The sequence below is a fragment of the Acipenser ruthenus genome, chromosome 5 (genome assembly GCF_902713425.1).
Source record: "Acipenser ruthenus chromosome 5, fAciRut3.2 maternal haplotype, whole genome shotgun sequence".
In the NCBI taxonomy this organism is placed as follows: Eukaryota; Metazoa; Chordata; class Actinopteri; order Acipenseriformes; family Acipenseridae; genus Acipenser; species Acipenser ruthenus.
Window position 1 is genome coordinate 13,049,192 of NC_081193.1, and position 22,101 is coordinate 13,071,292.

A 22,101-nucleotide genomic window follows, 5' to 3' on the forward strand; every position below is an offset into this window, starting at 1 on the left:
AGCAGGAAAAGCAGCACGAGCCAGTTCCACAGCTTAAAAATAAAACAAATCACACTGTGATAGCTGTTGAATAGCTACCAGTTTAAGATATGTACGCTGCTTAAGTAATTTAATTCTCCAACACATTCAATTTGTCTATACTGTACCATTTTACTGTTCTACTAACACTGGTATGTAGTTTTGATTCATGCCAAGTCACACTTGCAATTTTTCAATTGCTTTTTTTATTACCAGCACCTAAGCAATCTATTTATCCAGGTTTGCCGACACAAAAGGCAGACAGAGGTACAATGCAGTAGGCTAGGGAAATCACTGGTACTCAATGACTGCCTGGTGAACACATTAGAATTGAATTTACTTACTTTATTAAAAACAATTCAGTGTTCACTTATACTAAGTTATCCTACATGGAATCGTCTGTGTATACAGATATATTTGCTCATAAAATGGACAAGACATAAAAAAACCAAAGACCATTAAAAAAAAAGTTGAAAAAACAAATGCAGGGCTCAAAATTAGCAGCAGCAATTGCTGTGGGCACCTTTCTCAATTGCCTCAATGTCTATCTATTCACTATAATTACCGGTCAAAATATAACAACTGTACAATTACTACTAATAACAATAATAACAATAAAACTGTTGGACATATAGGGATGTTCAATAACTCTGATCTATAGATTTTAGAAGTCCAACCTTTATTTTACTACGGAGTTGCTGAAGGTCAGGGTGGTAACCTTTTATCAAAACAGGGCCTGTTTTGTAATGGGACAGCCGATCTCTAGTATGTCCAATAGAAATGCATGGGCGGGGTCATGTATTTATGTCCAGTGTTTTGGATCGTTTCCAAGTCGCGTCGGGTGTGGATTGACATTCTGCAACTTCGCTCACATCGCTCTGTCCAGTGTGGATGCAGCTTAAGCCGATGAAATAACAAACAGCAACGTCTATGTGAAGGTTTCACTTCTTATTTATTTCTGTTACTTCCGTAAGGAACATTTCCGTTTAACCATATTTTTGTTGATTGAGACACACCATGAGCCAGATTGCAGCAGGGATGAAGAAACATTTGCTCTTATCAACATTTGGGCTGATGGTTCAATCCAGAGAAGCTTGGATGGAAGCGTATGTAATAAACTGCTTCCAGGGCATTGATAGGCGCATTGTGTACTTGCGTCTGTCACCCAGGTCAACCCTGGTTTATCAAAACCAGTGTGACACCAGGTCCTGACCCAGGTAGGTTCTGACTCGGGTAGAGCATGCCAGTGTGAAAGGGGTTTACATGGAATTCTAGTAAGTATGTGGTCAAGCACCTTTTTTTTGTCATAATCAACCAATTATTATTCATTTACTAATGCCACACCTTTGCTTCACTCGAATCACATTACCACTTACCTTTACTGAAGGCAAATCCCTTGCGGTAACACTCCAGAGCTCGCTGGTGATTCCTAATCCTTTCAAACAGGTCTCCAGCCTACAGAGTTACACAATTATTTTCAACATCACTTCACCAATACTGGATATTCTTCCAGGTTTTATTTCAGGGCAAGTAACACAAAGATCACAGCAAATGTACTGTACAACATCCCTAAATGTATTTAGTAATGTTCATATGGATTACCTGTAACAAGTTTGTTTGAAGAAAAAATGTTGCTAAAAATGTCATTTTAAACTAAACTAAAAATGGTAAACTGTTAATAGTCAGCCCCCACTGAGTGTGGAGAAATGGTGACAGTTTGCTGATTTGATATCAGGAGTTCACTAAAAACCTGGCAAAATAAGCATGTCTGGCTTCCATTAATAAAAAAAGAAAGAAAACAGTTATAGTACATTGTCATTTATCTTAATGTAGTATTTTTTTCTGTACATGTAGGTCCACAACAAATTAAACATACAGTACTTGAACATAATAATGCTGTACTGTATGTTGTTAATATAGTCATTCATTTTTTAGTACCCTCTTTACTGTACATATACAACTCAGCGTTACAGTAACATCAAAATTATTTTAAAAATTGCAGTCATATAAAAGCACGGCGGAGCAAAATCTTTCAATATTTACATATAAACTGTCCTATCTTGCTGCTTTATTTTTAAAAATAAATAAACAAAAGCTGTGACCGCAACTACTGCAACTTATACGTACTGTCCAATCTTCATGTTTCATTTCCCAAAGAGTGAGATTTATTTTGTATTTGTAAAGTAAAATGGAATTATCAAAAATTCTTGAAATATTTACATGTGGGGCCTCTACCCTCCACCCATTTCCAAAAACAAAGGTAAAGAGTTTTTTTTTTCTCTCAATTGTCTAATAGAGCTAACATTTCAGCCATTGTGGTTGTGTCTAAATGTTTTTTGTTTCGATCTTGTTTCCATTGATTCCTATTGTATTCTGGTTGAAACATTTCAATGTGGTGATACTATGCAGAGTGTGCCATTAACAGGAGTGACATTAAGCGGGTTTTACTGTATACATTTAGTGATTTTATTAAATGCTATTTATTGTGATGACATTTATATAAATATATTCCTGCATTTCTATTGTTTGGTCTGCCAAAAACCAATCCTTTTTTGTGGGGTGGGGGATTACAAAGTTGATTTAGACCAGCAACAAAGTACTGAAAGCATACTGCTTTTACATTTTTTCTGGGCTTTGCTTTTTCAATGGGTAGACAGGTTTCCCATGATTATTTTATGTCAATTTACCTTTGACTGATCTGTGAATATTGTAAACTTACATTCTATAGCCTCTCTTACATATCTAAGCAATTAAATATAATCTAAACTCTATTGTATATCTTTTAATAAAAAAGTTTGGTACTGAAAAAAAAATCCAATTGCTTAATGCCTACCCTTTCGTAGAAGTCCCCTTTGATCAATGCAGCAGCAATCCGGTTGACAATATCACTGTTAGCCATGAGCTCGTCCCTGTTCATTGCCAGACGGGCAGCCTTGGCTGGGAGACCCGCCTTTAGATACAGATTAATGGCCCCTGTGTAGTCTCCCTCGTTTTCCTTCACCTCTCCTGCCTTCTCATCCTGTTTGGTTTCCATGAGCCACTGGTAGTAACTCCTTCTTAAGTTGTCTAGTTCAGGATGTCCCTGAAGAACACCAAGGAAGGGAACAGAACAGTTTACTTATTGCCCCAATTATCCAACTAAACTGTTTATAATTACTATAAGAACGTAAGAAAGTTTACAAAAGAGAGAAGGCCATTTGGCCCATCTTGCTTGTTTTGGTTGTTAGTAGCTTATTCATCCCAGAATCTCATCAGGCAGCTTCTTGAAAGATCCCAGGGTGTCAGCTTCAACAACATTACAGGGGAGTTGGTTCCAGACCCTCACAATTCTCTGTGTAAAAAAGTGCCTCCTATTTTCTGTTCTGAATGTCCCTTTATCTAATCTCCATTTGTGACCCCTGGTCCTTGTTTCTTTTTTCAGGTCGAAAAAGTCTCTTGGGTCGACATTGTCAATACCTTTTAGAATTGTGAATGCTTGAATCAGATCGCCATCTTCTTTGTTTAAGACTGAATAGATTCAATTCTTTAAACCTGTCTGCATATGACATGCCTTTTAAACCCGGGATAATTCTGGTGGCTCTTCTTTGCACTCTTTCTAGAGAAGCAATATCCTTTTTGTAGCGAGGTGACCAGAACTGAACACAATATTCTAGATGAGGTCTTACTAATGCATTGGAAAGTTTTAACATTACTTCCCTTGATTTAAATTCAACACTTTTCACTCTATATCCGAGCATCTTGTTGGCCTTTTTTATAGCTTCCCCACATTGTCTAGATGAAGACATCTAGTTAAACACGATCTACTATTAGACAAAATAAGCAAGTGACAATCTACTCTGCCATTAGATCCTTGAGCAACACTGAATCAGGCGGCTCAATTCAAGTATCTTTATAAAACGCTTGTTAAGTACCTTGGCTTCAGCGACAGCAATGCAGTCATCCCACATGTGAAGCTCTTGATACATCTCCATCACTTCATCAATAGCATTCTGGAATAACATAATAATAATATTGATTCACAACACCAAGATTCAAAAGCAAGATATACTGGTGCGAGACCTCTAACATTTCATAGCATTTTATGACTGAATTTCTAATCAGGAAAGACATTATTTTAATTGACCTGTTACTAAAAAGCAAGAGTTTACCTTGCAGCTCTTAATTATTTGGCAATATTTACCTGCTCCAGATAAAACATTTCTGCCAGTTTATAGTTTTTCTCCAACATTGCAAGGCGAGCTTTCACCTGATAATAGTCTGTTCCGTCACCACCCTGAGAAAAGGGAAAGATTTTTAATGCAGACGGGTTCTCAAAGTTGTTTGTCTACTATTTGAAAAGGATAAGGTACAAACAGAATGGTGTAGCAGACTTTTGAGAGTGCCCTTGGTATTCCAGCCTTTCTACTTCCTTGGACAGAACCCCACTGACCTCTGAGTCAGTAACCATCAAGATCCCAAAAACGCCAAAAAGCATACTCATTACAAGGTCAATTCCCCTGCTGGAATTCGGCACTTGTCACTGGAACGCAGAGGGCTGAAGCATTGAAGCACAGTGATTTAATGTTCTGAGCCAGTGCTCTAGCACAGCAATAAAATATAAAAAAACAGAGCCTTACAAAATATTTAAAAAACACCCAAATAGAAAAATAAGTTAAAATGTAGGTACGTACATATTGTTTTGCTATTTGATCTGCAATTTTGTTGGTCTCATTCAGAAATCGGGCTTTAGCCACATCTCCCAGAGCTGCAAAGCACCTACAAAAAAATTAAAATAACATCAGTCCTATGTAAAATCAGGCTTATTTTCCAATAGTACTTGTAGTGAGTTTTTACAGGTTTTACTATATCTGTAATTACAAAATTAGAGCTACAGATGTGAAAAAATAGACCATGACCTGATCTGATAAGATTCAATATTTTATGGTAAAATAAAATTTTAGTGAAGAATGTTGTTATCAAGTAATATCGCAATTTGATATTTTGCTTCTCAGTCTATTTGTTCTAAAGAATTCCATTACCAAGTTTCATCACTCATTTCTAAACCAAAACTAATCTCTGCGCTTGGGTGGGAAACAGTACCATGTTGGAAGAATTTGTCAACACCAAAAATGTCAATACTCATGTACCTGCTCTTCATTGACAATCACTGTCACATTCACATTTAATGGCAGTCAATACTAGCAGAACAACAACCGCCACACATCTTTCAAGACATTGACATTTGCACTTTGATTAAATGTTTGTTTCCCATAGTTTATTGGGATTACTAAATCTTACAATAAAGTTTTGGTTAAGATACACTCATTTAATAAATATTTTAAGGAAGAATTCAAACATGCAAATTGTTGGTCAAGAGACTATTGGTTCATCTACTTAAGCAGATCCATTTTACCATAGCTATGAATCTGAATATAGAATTTTTCACAGACCTCTCTGCAATGTGCAGCTGTTTAGCTTCCAGCGAGAGTTTGCTCAGTGTTTTCCACATGGCTTCGGTCTCAGAAGACATCTCCAGGGTCTCCAGGAAAGCTGTAGCCCTAAAAAAAGAATACAGGATTTAAATTACGGATATAATAGGTTAAATGAGAATTATTGTGGAACTGCCACTGATAATCTACAAAATGACTAAGAATGGCATTGTTTATTTACACAATATGTTAAAGTACTAAAGGGATGATAATCCAAATGCCAATGCACAAATGTTTTAGTCCAGGGCAAACATTTTTCTAACATGACATTATAACATTATAAGACCTTGTAATTTTGATCATAGGGTATCTTGTGCAGAAATCATTAACACAACTGCCATGTTAACAATGTTAAAGCAGGATTAAAAAAATTACAGTACCTGTGATAGTCTCCATCATCAATGGCTGTCCCAAACTCTATGAGCCCCTCGTCCAGAGTATAGGAGATGGTGTTTACCCCTTCAGTTACAATCACCTCTGTTTTACCATTGCTTCTCTCTAGGTCTGCTATATCACCCTGTAAAGAATTCAAAACATTTGTGCTACGATTTCACACAAACTATGACTTTCAGTCCATTGTTTTCAGACTACAGTACAAATTGGCGTCTCGATTATTTATTTATTTTTTTTACTGTTGCTGAGGGAAAGTTTACCAGTATCCCCATATGCCTCTGCATTACTGTAAGGAATACCCTAAACACATGCAGAACCATACAAACACTTGTAAGTAAACTGTATTTTCTCACCTTGAGTGGGAATATGGTTACTCTCTCAGGGCTATCGATATTATACCAGACACAGAGATTACCTCTGTTCTGTGCAACGACCACATCACTGCCAGGCACCCACTGAACATAGGAGCAATAGTTCAACACAGTTGTCTTGGTGCTGCTCACAATATCGTACAGATGTAACTGGAGAAGAGCATAAAGTGAGGTTGGTCACAATAAAAGGCAAAAGAAAATGTGCTGGTCAGAAAAGTAAATTATATGACTATTGCACCCCTACTTAAAAATGAACCATCTTACCCGAAGCTTCTTGTCCCTAAAGAGTAGCTTGTGTCCAGTTTCATTTAGCTCCAGCCAGTCAATTTTAGTGTCATGGCTGATGGTTCCCAAGTTAAAGCCTCCAGTAAGATTGACTTAATGAGAAACAAAATCATACAATTGAAATTGAGTATGACAGATTAACAAACAGTTGGAATAAATGTTACACTAAATAGAGGTGAAAACCAAAGAACATAAACTCAACTGTAGTAAAACTGAGCTTTTACATGCAAATGACAGGTTATCAAACTTCACCTCTGCCTGCACCGAAAAAAATAAACTGTAATGATTATAAATTTAACCCTCTGCGGTCCTATGTCGGACCTGGTCCGACATTGCAATTTTCCCTTTCCAGGTCCAATGTCAGACCCTGTCCGACATCATCAAAAATACATGAAATACAGGTCTCTAGTCGTTTTTTTCTCCGGAAAAAGCTGAGAAAACCATTCAATAGCCGAGTGAGATCGACAGGAGCTGAGAGAAGCCGGGGAAAAAAATAAAAGTGGGGGGGGGGCGTATCTCAAGAATACAGATAACCCCGGCATCACATAGATAACACGGACATAAACAAACAAGATAGCTGCTTCTGCATCCAGCGCTCAAAGAATATCAGACATTTGCAGAGCTTTTTTTAGATGTTATAGTAATAAAATAATGACTTGGATCGCATTATTGAGGAGTTTGGTGATAAAACGAGTGATCAGGAGATGATTTATTGGTATGCAGTACTATCAAGAGGTATGTGAAAATAACAGCAAACGAAGGGTGGGGCGGGGGCTGGAGATGCAGTACTGAGTGTCCTGTTGATATGCAGTGCCTTTTAAACCTGGTTTTACTGTGAAAAAAAAATACTTTTAAAACAGCGCGTCTAAAATAAACTGCGTGTGTGAAAATAAATTGGACCTGACGCTCCTGAGACGTGCTGAATAAATGGACCGCTAAGGGTTAAAGACTAATTATTTGAACAACAAAAGGAAGTAAAAGTAAACACTGCTAGCATTTTAAAGGGGTTATAGCAAATGGACGTCCTATGTCTTTCCCCAGGCCATTTCACCTGTAAGGGATAAACAACGATTAGTGTTATCAAGTGCCGTTAGGCATGAGAAACTGTGGATTATTTTTTTCACGGTTCAACACTTTGAATTGTTTATGCCTGTAACAGGGGTAGATCTGTGCTGACTATCTGACACATGCATGGTACTGCAGGAAGAGCCAGTGGCAACTGACGTGTGACAGAAATACAGTGATTCTTGGTTGTAAATCTCCCTCCCGACCTGTGAGGGCACTAAACAGTGAGAACCGAGTTCTTTGGACGGGCTGGTCTGACAGTTCTTTCCCATGGTCGGGAAGTCGGCCAGTCTGGATGAAGGCGAAATTCTCTTGCAAGAACGCAATGACCTGGAAGGGAAACGACGTGGCAGCTGCAGATTGGAGAGGTGATTGCACTCGTTTACCAAGGGGTCATGTGTGACGGCATAAAAGGGGACGAAGAATCGTAATCTTTTCCTTCATTTGGTTTGCATACTAAACCTGTAAGGACCTGTGGGAGACCCAGTGAGAAAAGTACTGTGAGTGTTTTGTTTTGTTTGTCTATAATTGTTTGTTTCTTATTATTAGACGGCTAACACGTTCTGGAGCTGTCGCCAAGGGCCTGCACAAACCCGGAACAGCACTTCACTTTTGTCACGAATAAACTTGTATCACCCACCACGAGCACTACAGCACGCACCCAGGACTGATGACCGTGTTTTGTACATTGTGGGAATACGTGTGTTTATTATCTGGGACTGTAACCCGTTTATTTACTTCCAGTGCATTACACATTGTTGTGTATTGCCTGGAGTTATTGTTTGGTCACCAGACCGGGATTATAATTAGGGCTTCTGATTTTCAGTTTTAACCGATAAAACCCGATAAAACACCCCCAATACAAAAAAAATTAAATAATAATAAATACATTTCCCAATGCTATTGGGCAATGTCCCGCCTCTCTGACTTACATCTATCATTGATTCGTTCTGAATGCTTTAAACCCTGCCCAACTACTGAGTGACAGCACATTCCTACGTTTCTATTGGAGACTCCGCTTGCAAGATTTAAAACAAGATTACAAATCGGGAATGAAGGTTTGTTAGTGGGATTTCAAGCTGTATTACAGTTAAGATACGGATGATTTAAAATACAATTGTGGCAAAATGTACAAAAATCCTACACACAAAAACCCCAGAAGAATGTGCCCGTGACCATAGGGATTGTGGAAGACAGCAAAGGAAAGAAGGTACAACTTAAGTGTGCAAGTACTGTTGAGATACTACTATAAATATTTTGACAGAAAAACAAAAAAAACGCTCAAGCATTTTGAAAAGTAATCGAAAACACTAATTTCACAATATATTAAAAACGAAAGCCCCGAAAAAAACGATTTACAAAAAACTGGAAAATAGCTCAAAATAAGCACCGAAAAATACAATTAATAAAACCCGAAAAACAGAAGCCCTAATTTTAATCAATAAACCCTGTTTCCAACTAGAATACAAGTCTCTGATTGTTCATTGTGCACTGCATCACTCCTACAGCTGTACACAATCAGCTACTTTGCCACAGGTGACATCACAGAAATGTTTTAAATACAGTTCATTCTCTCCACCCCTTCAACACCCTTTCTTTCCTGTCATGAATCAACCACCTGGTTCCCATATTCACTAACATGCTTTGCAGTCAGTGCTTTGATCCAATCGCACTGCCAAGTTGAAATGATCTAGTTAGCGCACATTATTATTATTTATTTATTAGCAGACGCCCTTATCCAGGGCGACTTACAATTGTTACAAGATATCACATTATTTTTACATACAATTACCCATTTATACAGTTGGGTTTTTACTGGAGCAATCTAGGTAAAGTACCTTGCTCAAGGATACAGCAGCAGTGTCCCCCACCTGGGATTGAATCTACAACCCAAGAGTCCAGAGCCCTAACCACTACTCCAGACTGCTGCCCACGTACATGTACGTTACATGTACGATACATGTACTGTAACAGACTATCTGAAAGTAGGCATGCAAACAGATATCATTTGAAATAAAATACACGTTTGCTACATGTGCTTCTTCAAAACCAGAACACATCAGATCTGCATACATAAATCAGCAAGAACTTTTTTTTTTTTTTCTCAACACCATAACTAGCTATAAAAACAAGCAGGAGGATAGATACAGAGTGAATTTCAGTTAATTAGCCACAACTGGACAAGGTTTAGCAGATGGTGCTCAATTCTGATTGTTCTCAACATTTCTGTCAAAAGGTAATTTTGCAATTCAAAGATATTTGCAGCACAAGCAGTTGTTTAGCAGATTCCAAGATTTTCAAAGTTATATTACTGTGACAAAGTCACCTTAAACATACATTTACCACTTTTGATGTGTTTGTTGTGCCAGCATTATCCAAGTAAAATAATGTCAATTTATGCTGTCTACTGCAAAGTTAGAATGAGAGAATTTCAACTGAAAGAAATAAATTCCTTTTCCATTCTCTTTGTTAGCTTCTACATTTTGAACAGGTCAAATTATTACTTTTTGTAATTCATGCCAGTTATATCAGTTGTATTTGTTTTCTAAACAAAATCACTTGACATGACTTGTTTTCTTGTATTACCTCACACCAATTAACTTACCAATTGCAATAGTCTTGATATCAATAAGATAAGCCAGCTTTTTGTTGTCTTCCACTCCTCTCTGTTTTCTCTCATTCAGCCGAACACTGCAAAAAGAAAAAAAGGATAAAAACAGAGATATAAATAAATCAGATACCTTAAATCCTTAAAATAGGAACATGTAATGGTCTAGATTCTAGAATCTAGAAACGGATTAGTCGGGATTCTACAAAATACCAGAACCAAATAAAGGAACTCCAACCTCATTAAGTCCTAGTTAGTCTTTTCATTAAAAAATATAAATCTGAACATTGAAGAAACAATACCACACAAACAGCTGGCTTATTATAAAACGTGTTTTTGTGATCATATCTAAAATTATCTCTTATTGTGCTGGGGATAATCAATAATAAGAGAGGCACTTATTTCCATCCAATTTGTTTCTTACTTTATATTTTATAGAAATGGTCAAAACTTTGCACTTTGATTCATAAACAGAGCAAACCTGACCCTTTAAATCTTACAAATCAGAGACCCTACACAAGGCCCAACAGTGCTACCTGCTGGAACACTGCAAGAGTTTAGCCCAATGAGTGTCTTTGCCTGCTTATTATACAAAAAATAAATACATAAATAAACATTAAAGTAATTTTCCTTTCATCCAGAAAGAGGTTCTCCTCTGAAAATGAACACCCAAAAACACCAGGCATAAGAATCCTGCCAGAAGCACCAGAGGATAGTATAGACTGAGGGTCCATATGCTAAGGCACAGGATTTGGCATTTTATGTTTTAATGTGAAAATAATTTCAGGAAAGTTCACAGAAAATTGCAAACCTGATGAGATGTGGGTTCATGAATTCCGTTCGAACAGATCCTAGGATTTCATTGTTCCCGTATTCTATCATAGTCAACTCCCCAGCATTGAAGACCATACACACCTAACAAAGATAATGCAATACTCAATTACATATACAATTTAATAAATATGGAACAAAAAACAAGTTGGAAAAGGAGCAGTGGTTATTCAAAAGATAAGTCTGTTTCATTAAGGAAGTATAGACGATACTGTTAAAAACATTAATAGATGTTTGCAAGGTGTCACATTTGAAAGGTTCTGATTCTCTTACATTTTCGTTTTCAAAGAAAAACTTCTCATTTCCTCCAGACCCTTGCCATGCTACCTGTCAAAGAGAGGTACAAATTTATTTATTAAAAGACAAATGAGAAGTTATCTGCTTGTAAAGTGCTACTCTTCTCATAATACTAAAAGTTGGTAGTCCAGACACTCAGTTTTTAACTTTTAAACTCAGGAAAGAGTCATCAGGATCAAATGCCAGATCAGATATTTTTGCCATCATTTGCTGCTGCACTGCTCCAACCTGATATTCCTTTTATTAAAACACAAACTGATTAATGAAAGATAAAACATCTCAAATGTATGAACATTACCTCACTCAATTTGTTAGTCCCCAGATCTCCCAGAAGCAATGTGTCCGAGGTATGGGCCACTAGGTATCTATCCTTTCCCATAATCTTAACTTCATCAATCTGATAGCCATAGTGTGACTTCAAAACCACACGGGTTCCAGTTGAGAGGTTCTTCACAATCACCTGGTGGGCAGAAACCAAAACTGTACCAACACTTTTCCCACACACAGAAGACATAAAAACGTAAACTGCAATATAAGCTTCTATGATTTTACCATTATACATTATCAGTGGACATTATGAAGCTCAAAATCATGCAGATATACTGGTTCAAACCTTGTTGTTCAACTGAAATATGTGCAAGTAGGAAAATAATATAATAATTACAGTTTTAACAAGCTGCAAACTAAGCAAGTCTATTTAAAAACACCTTACCTGACTGAGTCCCACGTAAGTCATTTCAAATTTGTTCTTATAAATGCTTCTGCGAAGGCAGCAGTCAAACTGTTCCACTCCTCCACACAATGTACCCTGCGTGACAATCAAAGTTTGCAAGTCAGCAGCAAAAAAATAAATTAAAAAATTAAATACATAGGGGCCTATGTAGTAAGAGTTGTGCATGTGCAAATATCAAAATTGTGACAAGTATGAAAGGGAAATCACAGACCCTACACAAGGAACCAAAGCCCAACAGTGCTACCTGCTGGTACACCCAGTGCATCACGAAAAAGGCGCATGTGCAAATTCGTAAGGACAACATCACGCCTCCACAACAAGATACTACAGGGAATATGCAGATAGGTCATTAGCATCTCATTGACCTCTGAGATGCTCCTGATTACATATGCAGAAAGGAAGCGTCTGTGCATAATGATATGTACTAAAGTGAGCATCTCATCGCTCCATTAGTTGCACATGCTTAACTTTGCGCCACTAATTTCCTGCCCTTGCAACTTACAATATGTTGGTAAACCAAAAGACAACTACGGGTGCGCATTAATGAACATAAAGGTGCCATCCGTAGGAAAGACGTACACTCGCCACTAGCTAGACATTTTGCAGAGGTTAATCATTCAATTTTGTGGAATACAAAGATTATTTCAGTCTCGTAGAGGGGGTGACTTGAATCAAAAACTACTTCAATGTGAAGCAAAATGGATCTTCAAGATCTACAGCCAGAAGGCATTAATGAAAAACTTGGATTATCATATTACCTATAACTATATAATTAATATTTTTTATTGTTTTATTGCTTTTGCATTCTTTATATCATTAATGTTTATTTGATAAGTAATTCATTATGTTATACTTAAGACTTGTTACCATTTGGCTCCATGGCCACAAATGTTTATGTCTACATTAATATCAATGTTATTTATTTTGATTATTTTTGGCTTTAGCAGACCTATATGAATTGAAATAGTCTAATCAATAGATCTTAAAACTCAATAATTAACAATATGATGTATTTAACTGATGATTTCTGTCATTGTTATCTTTGCTATTTTTCTGTAACTCGTCCTACAATTAAATTATATAATAGTATTTAGTAATATATTCCCTCTAATGTCTATCAATATATTAACATATTAATTGGTCTGTGTACATGTTGTTTTGTCTTTAATTGAACACCTGACCTCTGATCTTAAATACTCGTGTGTTCTTCATTCGCTAGCACTGAGGATGGTCATTTTTGCACTATGTCAATTTTTTTTGCCTGTTCTTCCATAAATAAAATACATAATTTTGACTGCTCTTCTATAAATAAAAGGCATCGTTTTTATTTTGTAGTGGTTTTTTTATCGCCACTCTTCAAAGAGTAGTGTGTGGATCATTTTGGACTTTAAATTACTTCATGCATTTGGAGATCTACGCACCTGGTTTTGTTTGTTTGTATGGACTTCTCTTTTAAGGTGCAGTAAGGACTTCATTTAAAACTCCAGACAGATAAGTCATGAAAAGCCATGATATACAGCATTTCTGTCACAGGCTGATGTGGCAGTAACATAAAAATGCAATATGTCATGGCCGTTAATGAGATATCTTGTTTACACCAAGAATACATAAAATCAATAATATACTGTATATACATATTTAATTTTATATATATTCAACAGTATAAAATCAATAATATACTGTATATACATATTCAAACACATGCCTTCAGGGAAAAAAAATGTGACGTCTCTGACTCTGTGCCTGCATTTGTGTGGCTTAATTTGTTTGTGAAGTGCTATATTAAAAGTAAATTGTATATTTTATTGTAATGCGGTCAGCGTTTTCGCTGTCGCTCGTCACTCTCGCCAATTACAAATGTTTTTTGACAATGACAAAGAAAAAATCAGCCCAACAGTCACTAGAGACGACTGCTTCTGTTTTGTATAATTTGTTTCATTTTTCAATAATTGTTTACTAGGATGTTAGAAGTTAAAACACAACTGCACATTATGACAGAGAGACAGATAAAGAAGATTATACTACTATAATCTCTATGGAACTATAAAAAATGTTGCAAGTACTACCCACGTTCCATAGAGCTCATTTTTTCATTTGTTAATCTTAAAAAGAGTGTGTCTCTAGACAAAATGTATCTATTTTCTGAAATAAGTTGTGTGTACAGTACTGTAGTGACTACATCTCCCTTACAGGGAGAGGAAAGCAAACAGTTTTGTTCAAGTCATGATGTACAGGAATTGAGATGGTTTAACAATGGTAATGACAATTAATACATAGTTGTAAATTAAATAAGGGTGTTTAAAATATTGAAAGGTGCCCCTTACAAAATCTTCATATTTGTTTTAAATGATACGCAGTATGCAAGGTGTCAAAAGAAAAAAATATATATTTTGTTGAAGTGAAGTTTCTGTAGCCATGAGAACAATCTGTTGACTGTCATGATCCCTTTGCCTGTGTGAAAGGGTTATGACGGCATTATACCAGCATAGACTGCGCAATTTCGTGCTGTGTGAATGGGTATTTTAAATATTTTTTTTAAACATCTCCGAGATGGCTCAGTAGCAGCATTTGTGTGTGAAAGGGGTATTGGACACGGTGCCAGGATTTCAAGCAACAGCCACATAACTCCTCCTTCAGCCAAATCCAGAGCCTACACTATTCTAATGCGCGGCGCATTCACTTCATTTAAATACTCCGGCCCACATTCAGGGGCACAGGTGCGGTTTTCAACACTCCACAGTTAATACATAGCCCACAGCTTTTGAGATGTGCACTTATCGCAGCTCAAATTACATACACACTCACATCTACTTGCGCTTGCCGGCTCTTAGTACATAGGCCCCATAGAAGTTAGCTGATGTTCTTAATTAGTTTATTTTTATTATTTTAAAAAAATGATTTTAAAAAAGTGTCATTTTTCATTGAATGTTTTTGTTTTGGCTATGATGTATAATGAGTGTAGGTAAGTTGTATACATAAAAAACGAAAAAGTTTATATTTCTATTAACAACTATGCACACACAGCAACATTAAAACACTATATAAGCAAATTCTGCGCTACATAGAATTGAACATATCTCAGCTTCACCTGGTAGGGGCTTGTAGTAAACTGCACATTGTGTACATTTCACCACTGATGGGTGGCATTTACAGATATTTACAAAACAAACAGGTGCTTCATTTGTTTTGCATCATTTAGCAGATCTATGACTTACTGATTTGGAAGGGTGGTCTGCAAACTACAAATCTACAACCTGCTAACTATCGGTGTGGTAATATATTGCAACTGCAATAGCATTTTATCTTAAATCTGCCCCTGAGATTATATGGCAATGAATACTGACCGCGCACAGTCTTGATCCATCTTTCTTCCAGGACAAAGCTGTGATTGTGTAAAGATTGGCTATTTCCTTGGGTTTTGCTTCCTCCCAGGCACTTCTACGGGGACTCCAGTTGAAAACCCTTAGTCTGGAACAATAAAAAAAGGACCTGCCACAATAAGTATTATAACTGAAAAACAGAAGAATGTGTATCTAATACCTTTCTAAATCAATGCATCCTCAACTTACATGTTGACATAATGATAAAACTTTAAACATATTTAAACGTATATAAAATTAAAAATATATGGTTTGCATTCATGAAAAAATCCTTATCTCCTATAATCTCAATGTGGGCAATGAAACAAATAGCTAGATACAGAGTCCAGCTCTTAAAGATCAGGTCAAATATGCACATTTAGAAATTCTGTGAAAGTAATGAATGCTTGCCTATCTCAGGTCACACAAAATGTTTTAAATCCTTTACAAATTTCAATGACTGTGACTGCCTTTCAGGTACATGTTGATTCATTGCATCCTGAAACCAACGCCAGCATAGCATAAGATATTTTTTTTTGATTACCGCGCACATTGTTTTCATACTCTTATAAGATGGCTTTAATTTTTCTGTGTTTATTTTCCTTTTAATGGTTTGCCTTTAAGTCTTAAGCTGCTACATCCGAATTATGAGAACATTCTATTAAATTGGTGGGAAAGAACAACAGAACAAGAAACGGACACGTTGGAAGCTACCTAGTTCCCAGCAAGTGCGACAACAAAATGCAATTTAAAGTAGCATCTGGGGGAAGTGATTAATGTCATTGCTTGCTCTTGTGTTCGAATAATGAAGAAGGTGAAACAGAATCAGCAAGTCAATCAGGACATCAAGGTAAAAAGAAGCGACTTTGTTTAGTAATTAACAGTTTAATTAAGATATTGAATCGGCTCAAAACACGGTCACGTGGACAAAAATAAAAACCTAAAACTTCAAGCCCTATTTCTTTCCGTTTCAAAATGCTGTATCTGTGTCTTTTTAGTGCAGAATTTTTCAGCAGTTTTTCTGGCACTTGCTGTCTTTACAAGTTTAATAACTTTAATTCTGTCATCTAGGAGGACCTTTTGTTTCTCCACATTTCCTCTCTACCTTTACAAGAGAGTTCTGTTGTATTATTGATTACGGATAAAAGACCGCTAAAATGGTTACCGTATTCCTTTGAATTTAGGAAGCACCACTTGAAACCATATTTTTCATATAACAATAGCCCTGTATAAGGGTGCTTTTTGTAAACTATAAATGGCCTGGTTAAACGGCGGTCAGAAGTTCTGTTTGAAGTGACAGACAAGCAAACCAAATGCAAGAGCGGGTCGGGAGAGGGGACTAGGGAATGGGCTTGCCCCAGGTTCGGCTGCGGGAGCGGGGCTGAAGCGAGGCTGAAGCGTGTCGTCTCCCGGAGAAAGCCGCACCTCCTCTCACAGCAAAAAAGTAAATACATTAGGAAAGATAACAACGTAATAGGCCTAATATTTATTTAGTTGTAAAACGAATGCTGAATAAGATGTCTGTGTTATAAAGTGTCAGTGCAGCTTTTCTTCATTTCAGATACTGTATCAAAAGGGAAAGACAGAAACAGAAGTTAGACTGAGAAGTTGTTTACAGTTTGAACAACACCGGTACTGTATTTACTGTAGAAATATTGCATGAATTACTAGTATAGTGAATTGGAGGGCATGCTGTAGGAGCGTTATATCCAAGGCGCGTTGTAACCGAGAGCCTTATAGCGAGACATAGCACTAATATATATATATATATATATATATATATATATATATATATATATATATATATATATATATATATATATATATATTCATAGAAAAAAATAAGTCACTACAACTGCCTCTGACCTGTCATAGCTACCAATGACCACAGACTGGCCACTTGGGCTGGTGGCTGCCACAGTGAACTCTTTTTCTGAGACATCCCGGCTGTAGTCAAATGTCTGGGTCACATGGCCCTCTTTCCCATGCACCACAATCTTCTTATCACATCCAGCAACTATGATGCTGTTGGCAGCCCACGCCAATGAATACGGTGGGCAAGAGTGAGTGAACAGTTTACCCTACAATAAAGACAGTAAACAAAGAAATTTGTTAAGTGACTGACACTGACTAGAACATGTTTATATATCAGTATCCATTTAAGTTAATTAGTGCTTCTGATTAAGATTCACCATGTTATAGATTTTCAATCCTAGAATGACAAATGCAAGAATATCCTCATACAACTAGGTGGAAACAACACAACACTTATCCCTGACAATGTTCGTTAATAAACAGAACTAATAGTTTGTGCAAAATAGAATAATACCCGTTTCTTTAAAGTTCCTTTTGTTCTTTTTCAAAGTGTCTAAATGTAGGGGATATAACTCAGTAATGTGATCATTTCATGAAGTCTCTGTTTTATTGATTTATTTATTTTCAATCAAAATTTATGATTAGATTTAAGACCCAAGACGTTCCTGTTGTACATTTAAAAGAGAGATTAACACACCTGAGATTCCCCAGAGCCTTCATCATCAAAAAAATAGCGCACAACAGTGCCATTGGCATGACCAGAGAGGATGCCCTTTCCAGATACACTAAAAGGGAGAAATTTAAATAATAATAATAGTAATAATAATATAAACCCAACTGTGCAGAAACTGTAGAACTAGCAGAATTAGTTTTTAACAATTGAATAAGTTCTGACAATAACATTGGATAACAGACCTAATCACCACCTAATCTTATTATACACGGTTCTCACGTCACGACCATGTATAATAGGACTGTAAAACATTGAAGTATAAAGGAAAATTATCATTCACAATAATAATAATAATAATAATAATAATAATAATAATAATAATAATAATAATAATAATAATAAAAATATGAAAGTCATAATACCAGCCTGAGCCAGGACGAGGACAACATTTCTGCCTTTTGATATTGTATAAAGTATGACCAGGATACTTACTTTGATGTCAGAGAAACCACATAGGACTCTGTTCCATATATCGTGGAGGACTTATTGGATTTAATATTAGCAAGACGAACCTGGAAAAGTTATGTGCAATATTTACAGAAAACAAAACTAAAAACTCATAGATGGTACATAACAGAATATTGTTGTTGTGGTAAATTGGACTACTCGCATTTAATAATAAATAGCAGTATAGTTCAATGTTTTCTTTACTGTTTCATTTTTGCACCTTTTTACAAAATGGATGGCAAGTTTCAGTATAAGACCAGTAGGTGGCTCCCAATGACCAAGTGCTGAGGTTAACTGCTCTAAGAAATCTTACATAATTTTTGTTTATATATACATATACATATACATATATATATATATATATATATATATATATATATATATACACACACACACACACACACACACACAATATACAACCAGAAAAATGTGTTATTTTACAAGTTCTCAGATTAAAATAATGTGCGGATTGTAAATATTAGGATAGGTCAACAAAAAAGAAGTCTAAATATTGCAATGCAACAGTAGGCCATATTTCCCATTGAACTATAATCTTAGGTCATGTCTAATTTAGTAAGGTCAGAAACAGCCATTTTAAATCAAACTTTCTGTTGGCATTACTGCTTTATATCCCTTTTTCGTTATAAATTATATTTACGTTCATACGGCATGTTCTTAAATACATTTTAATGCTCAATAGAAGAACGTGGAAAATTCAGACCAGTACAGGTACAGTGTGACATACCTTTCCTTCAGCCAATCCAAAAACAATAGCATTTTCTGCAGGCCACAGCAGACAGATCACTGCACTCTACAAGATAGTTAATATTGATCATTTTCATGGTGAAAAAAACAACATGTATGTATTTGGATCCTTGGATTAAATTGCAATAATGTTGACGCGATCCTTATAGTGGCTTTTACAAAGTACAAATTACCAAAAACTAGGATAACTTAATAACATATACTATAAAATGCCTTCATCACAGTTGGTGTTTGTTTTGTTATTTGGTACTTTTAGTCAGTGTAGAAGGGTAGTGTTGCAGTCAGGCAAGCTAGCACGCAGAGGCAGGACACTACAGGTAGGCATTTCTGCACCCTTTTATTATTTAACAAATTAAACAATACCAAACAAAAAAAAATCAAGTTAATGCTATCTAACTGCAGAGACACCGAGCACAACCTGCTGCTCTCAGTCTTTCTTGAAACTGAACCCAGGAGCCGTCCCCCAGCTCCCTTAATATCATGTGTCCAGGCCTAAATGACAATCAATAAATCGATTAGAACCTGGCCACATTCTGCACATGTTTTTGTAGGGATGGGATTTAACCAAATTATCCATATTTTAATCAAATGTTACTTATACAAAACAAAGAAACACACACTACATACAATATTTAAATCTCTAGCTACAGAGTAATACATAAATGCTTTCTCTAGCTGTATAATAAATTGTACTTATTTTTATGTTTCAGACACAAACAGTGTACAAGTTCATTAAATGTCTTTTTCTCTATAACCAGTTTGCCTAAATGTTGGGCTTGTAAAATAGAAACGTTGGCTAAGTTTACAGCAAAAATAGAGGTAGCACGCTATGATAGTAGTTATTTTTCCTGAAAAATATCCACTTGACTTGGGTGTAATTTTATGGCACTGTCCTACCCCTGGCCTACACATCTCCAAAATCTAAAAAAGTATAAAAATGATGATGTTAAATTCTAGATAAAGAATGTTCCATTCTGAGGGTTTAAAAATTGTTGTAAACTTAGACATTGTTGGTTTTAATAACAAAAAAAACATAAAATACAATACATAATGCATTAATCAATCACACAAAACTAGCCTATACAGTAATAAAGCAAAAAAATAAAAAAAATAAAAAAAATAAAAAGAAACACAACATTGTACCAATGTACTGAAAATGTCTTATTAACTCACCGTCTGCACAAATTTATTGCAGATAACCTTCTTGTCACCCCTGTAAAGAAATGTTTTAATAAATGAGTTATATAATTTAAACTGAACAAAAAAACATGACGAAGATTAGGCCCGGAGGCTTCTACATACCGGTACATAAAGTAATTTGCATATGCTCAAATAATGAGGAAATAAAAAGATTCTTCAGTTGTTAACACAAATTTCAATTTATTAACTGGAATACCATGTTTCACTTCCATGGTAGCACTGTATAACAAGGCTAACATAATTTTCCAAAACTTTCTATATGTGAATACAGGAACTGCTAAAGTGAAAGGGAAAAAACAGGTTTAGCCTGATTTGGAAAAACGATGGACCTTCACCTTAAATTATAACATTTATTTTAATCTGGTGTTATAAGAAATATAAAACATCCTTACCATTCCTCTCCAATTTTGTAAACATAAATTACATTGTCAGTTTGTCCAATGGCAATTTTGGTGGAGTCAGGGGAAAATGCCATGGTTTTCACCGCATAGCTTTTCTTTCCATACTAAAAAAGGAGAATATTATAATGCACTGTTTATTCAAAATGTATCCAATTACAACATTTGCATACAGAAATAAATGAATCACTTCATTACATTATATAAAAAGCATCACTACAGTTTATATTTGAGTGTATATACCATAGCTGCCTTCTAACTTACAGTCGTTTAGGCCTGATCTCATTATTTATCAACCCTTTGGCCTTTCTCTTATCCTATTCACACAAGTTAAAACAACATATCTACACCTGGGAATTTGAAGTATGTTTTTGTATAGCTAAATCATTAATATATTGCTTGTATTTTTATAAATAAAACAACTACTGGTACCAATTGCCAATTGGTATACCAGTAGCTATTTACTTTCAGAAATATTTGCACACAGGAAAGTTAGATATCTGAAAATTGAAGTTTGTGCATTTAAAAGGAAATAAAGCTGGGTCACTACCACAACTATGGTAACCAAAAGTGTCGGTATGGTTTTACAGTAATGTCATCTCTCTACCTTCGAATCTGCAGGTTTGGTAGAGAACTTGTCCCTCCTTTCTCCTTGTTCATCATAAAGCAAGACCACCCTATCTACAGTGCAGACTGCAAATTTCCCATTATTAGGAGACCAGGCCATGCAAGTAACTTTGGCTGCTCCATCCTGTAAACAAATAAGAACATGACAATAACATAGCAATAATGCATTGGAAATAACAACCAAAGCCAACATACATACCGTCATATGTATCAGGGGCGTTACTACGACTACTTTGTCAATACATTTGATATGTTTCACATAACTCAACAGAAAAGGTAAACGTGAAATTAGTTTTACTAATAATATCCCAAAAGCTTTATTGCGAGACTTGAGATATACTGAAAATGCAAACTTACTTGTGGCGTTAGAAGTGTCTTCAGATGTTTGAGTTGCATTGCTGTTTTCACTGCATTAAACATTCACTAGAGAATAGCAAAACGACCCCAGAAAACATTAACTCCTCATTTTAGTAAAGTTGTTACAAAAAAAAAAAACTGCGTTGTTTCGATTTTCTGATAAAGTTATTAAAGACGACAGTTTGGTGTTGTGTTTTTGTTGTCGCTTGCACAAGCGTCAAGCTCTCCCTAGTAACCATATACACAGAGACTGATGACGACTTCACACAGCACGAACGTCGAGGTTGTGGTGTTGCGTGATGATGTATACCGCAGAAATCGTTTTCGTTTT

At 35.9% G+C, this 22,101-nt stretch overlaps 1 protein-coding gene across 1 annotated transcript in view; it reads right to left on the bottom strand.

Annotated features, from left to right (window-relative positions):
- Positions 1–22,031, bottom strand: part of LOC117403259 (intraflagellar transport protein 172 homolog) — a 58,137-nt gene extending 36,106 nt beyond the window's left edge. The window contains exons 1-24 of the mRNA XM_059023663.1: positions 21,771–22,031; positions 21,394–21,537; positions 20,781–20,893; positions 20,362–20,401; positions 19,169–19,234; positions 18,409–18,488; positions 17,941–18,028; positions 17,295–17,509; positions 15,414–15,537; positions 12,049–12,144; positions 11,635–11,796; positions 11,313–11,366; positions 11,020–11,123; positions 10,206–10,291; positions 6,515–6,627; positions 6,233–6,400; positions 5,867–6,003; positions 5,448–5,555; positions 4,689–4,773; positions 4,199–4,291; positions 3,930–4,007; positions 2,852–3,100; positions 1,395–1,473; positions 1–32 (exon numbers count right to left, since the gene is read on the bottom strand). The exon at positions 1–32 is cut by the window's left edge and continues 89 nt beyond it. Of these exons, the coding sequence (XP_058879646.1) occupies positions 1–32; positions 1,395–1,473; positions 2,852–3,100; positions 3,930–4,007; positions 4,199–4,291; positions 4,689–4,773; positions 5,448–5,555; positions 5,867–6,003; positions 6,233–6,400; positions 6,515–6,627; positions 10,206–10,291; positions 11,020–11,123; positions 11,313–11,366; positions 11,635–11,796; positions 12,049–12,144; positions 15,414–15,537; positions 17,295–17,509; positions 17,941–18,028; positions 18,409–18,488; positions 19,169–19,234; positions 20,362–20,401; positions 20,781–20,893; positions 21,394–21,537; positions 21,771–21,833 (2,577 nt within the window). The 5' untranslated portion in view covers positions 21,834–22,031. The remainder of the gene's footprint in view (positions 33–1,394; positions 1,474–2,851; positions 3,101–3,929; positions 4,008–4,198; positions 4,292–4,688; positions 4,774–5,447; positions 5,556–5,866; positions 6,004–6,232; positions 6,401–6,514; positions 6,628–10,205; positions 10,292–11,019; positions 11,124–11,312; positions 11,367–11,634; positions 11,797–12,048; positions 12,145–15,413; positions 15,538–17,294; positions 17,510–17,940; positions 18,029–18,408; positions 18,489–19,168; positions 19,235–20,361; positions 20,402–20,780; positions 20,894–21,393; positions 21,538–21,770) is intronic.
- Positions 22,032–22,101: the final 70 nt, after the last annotated feature.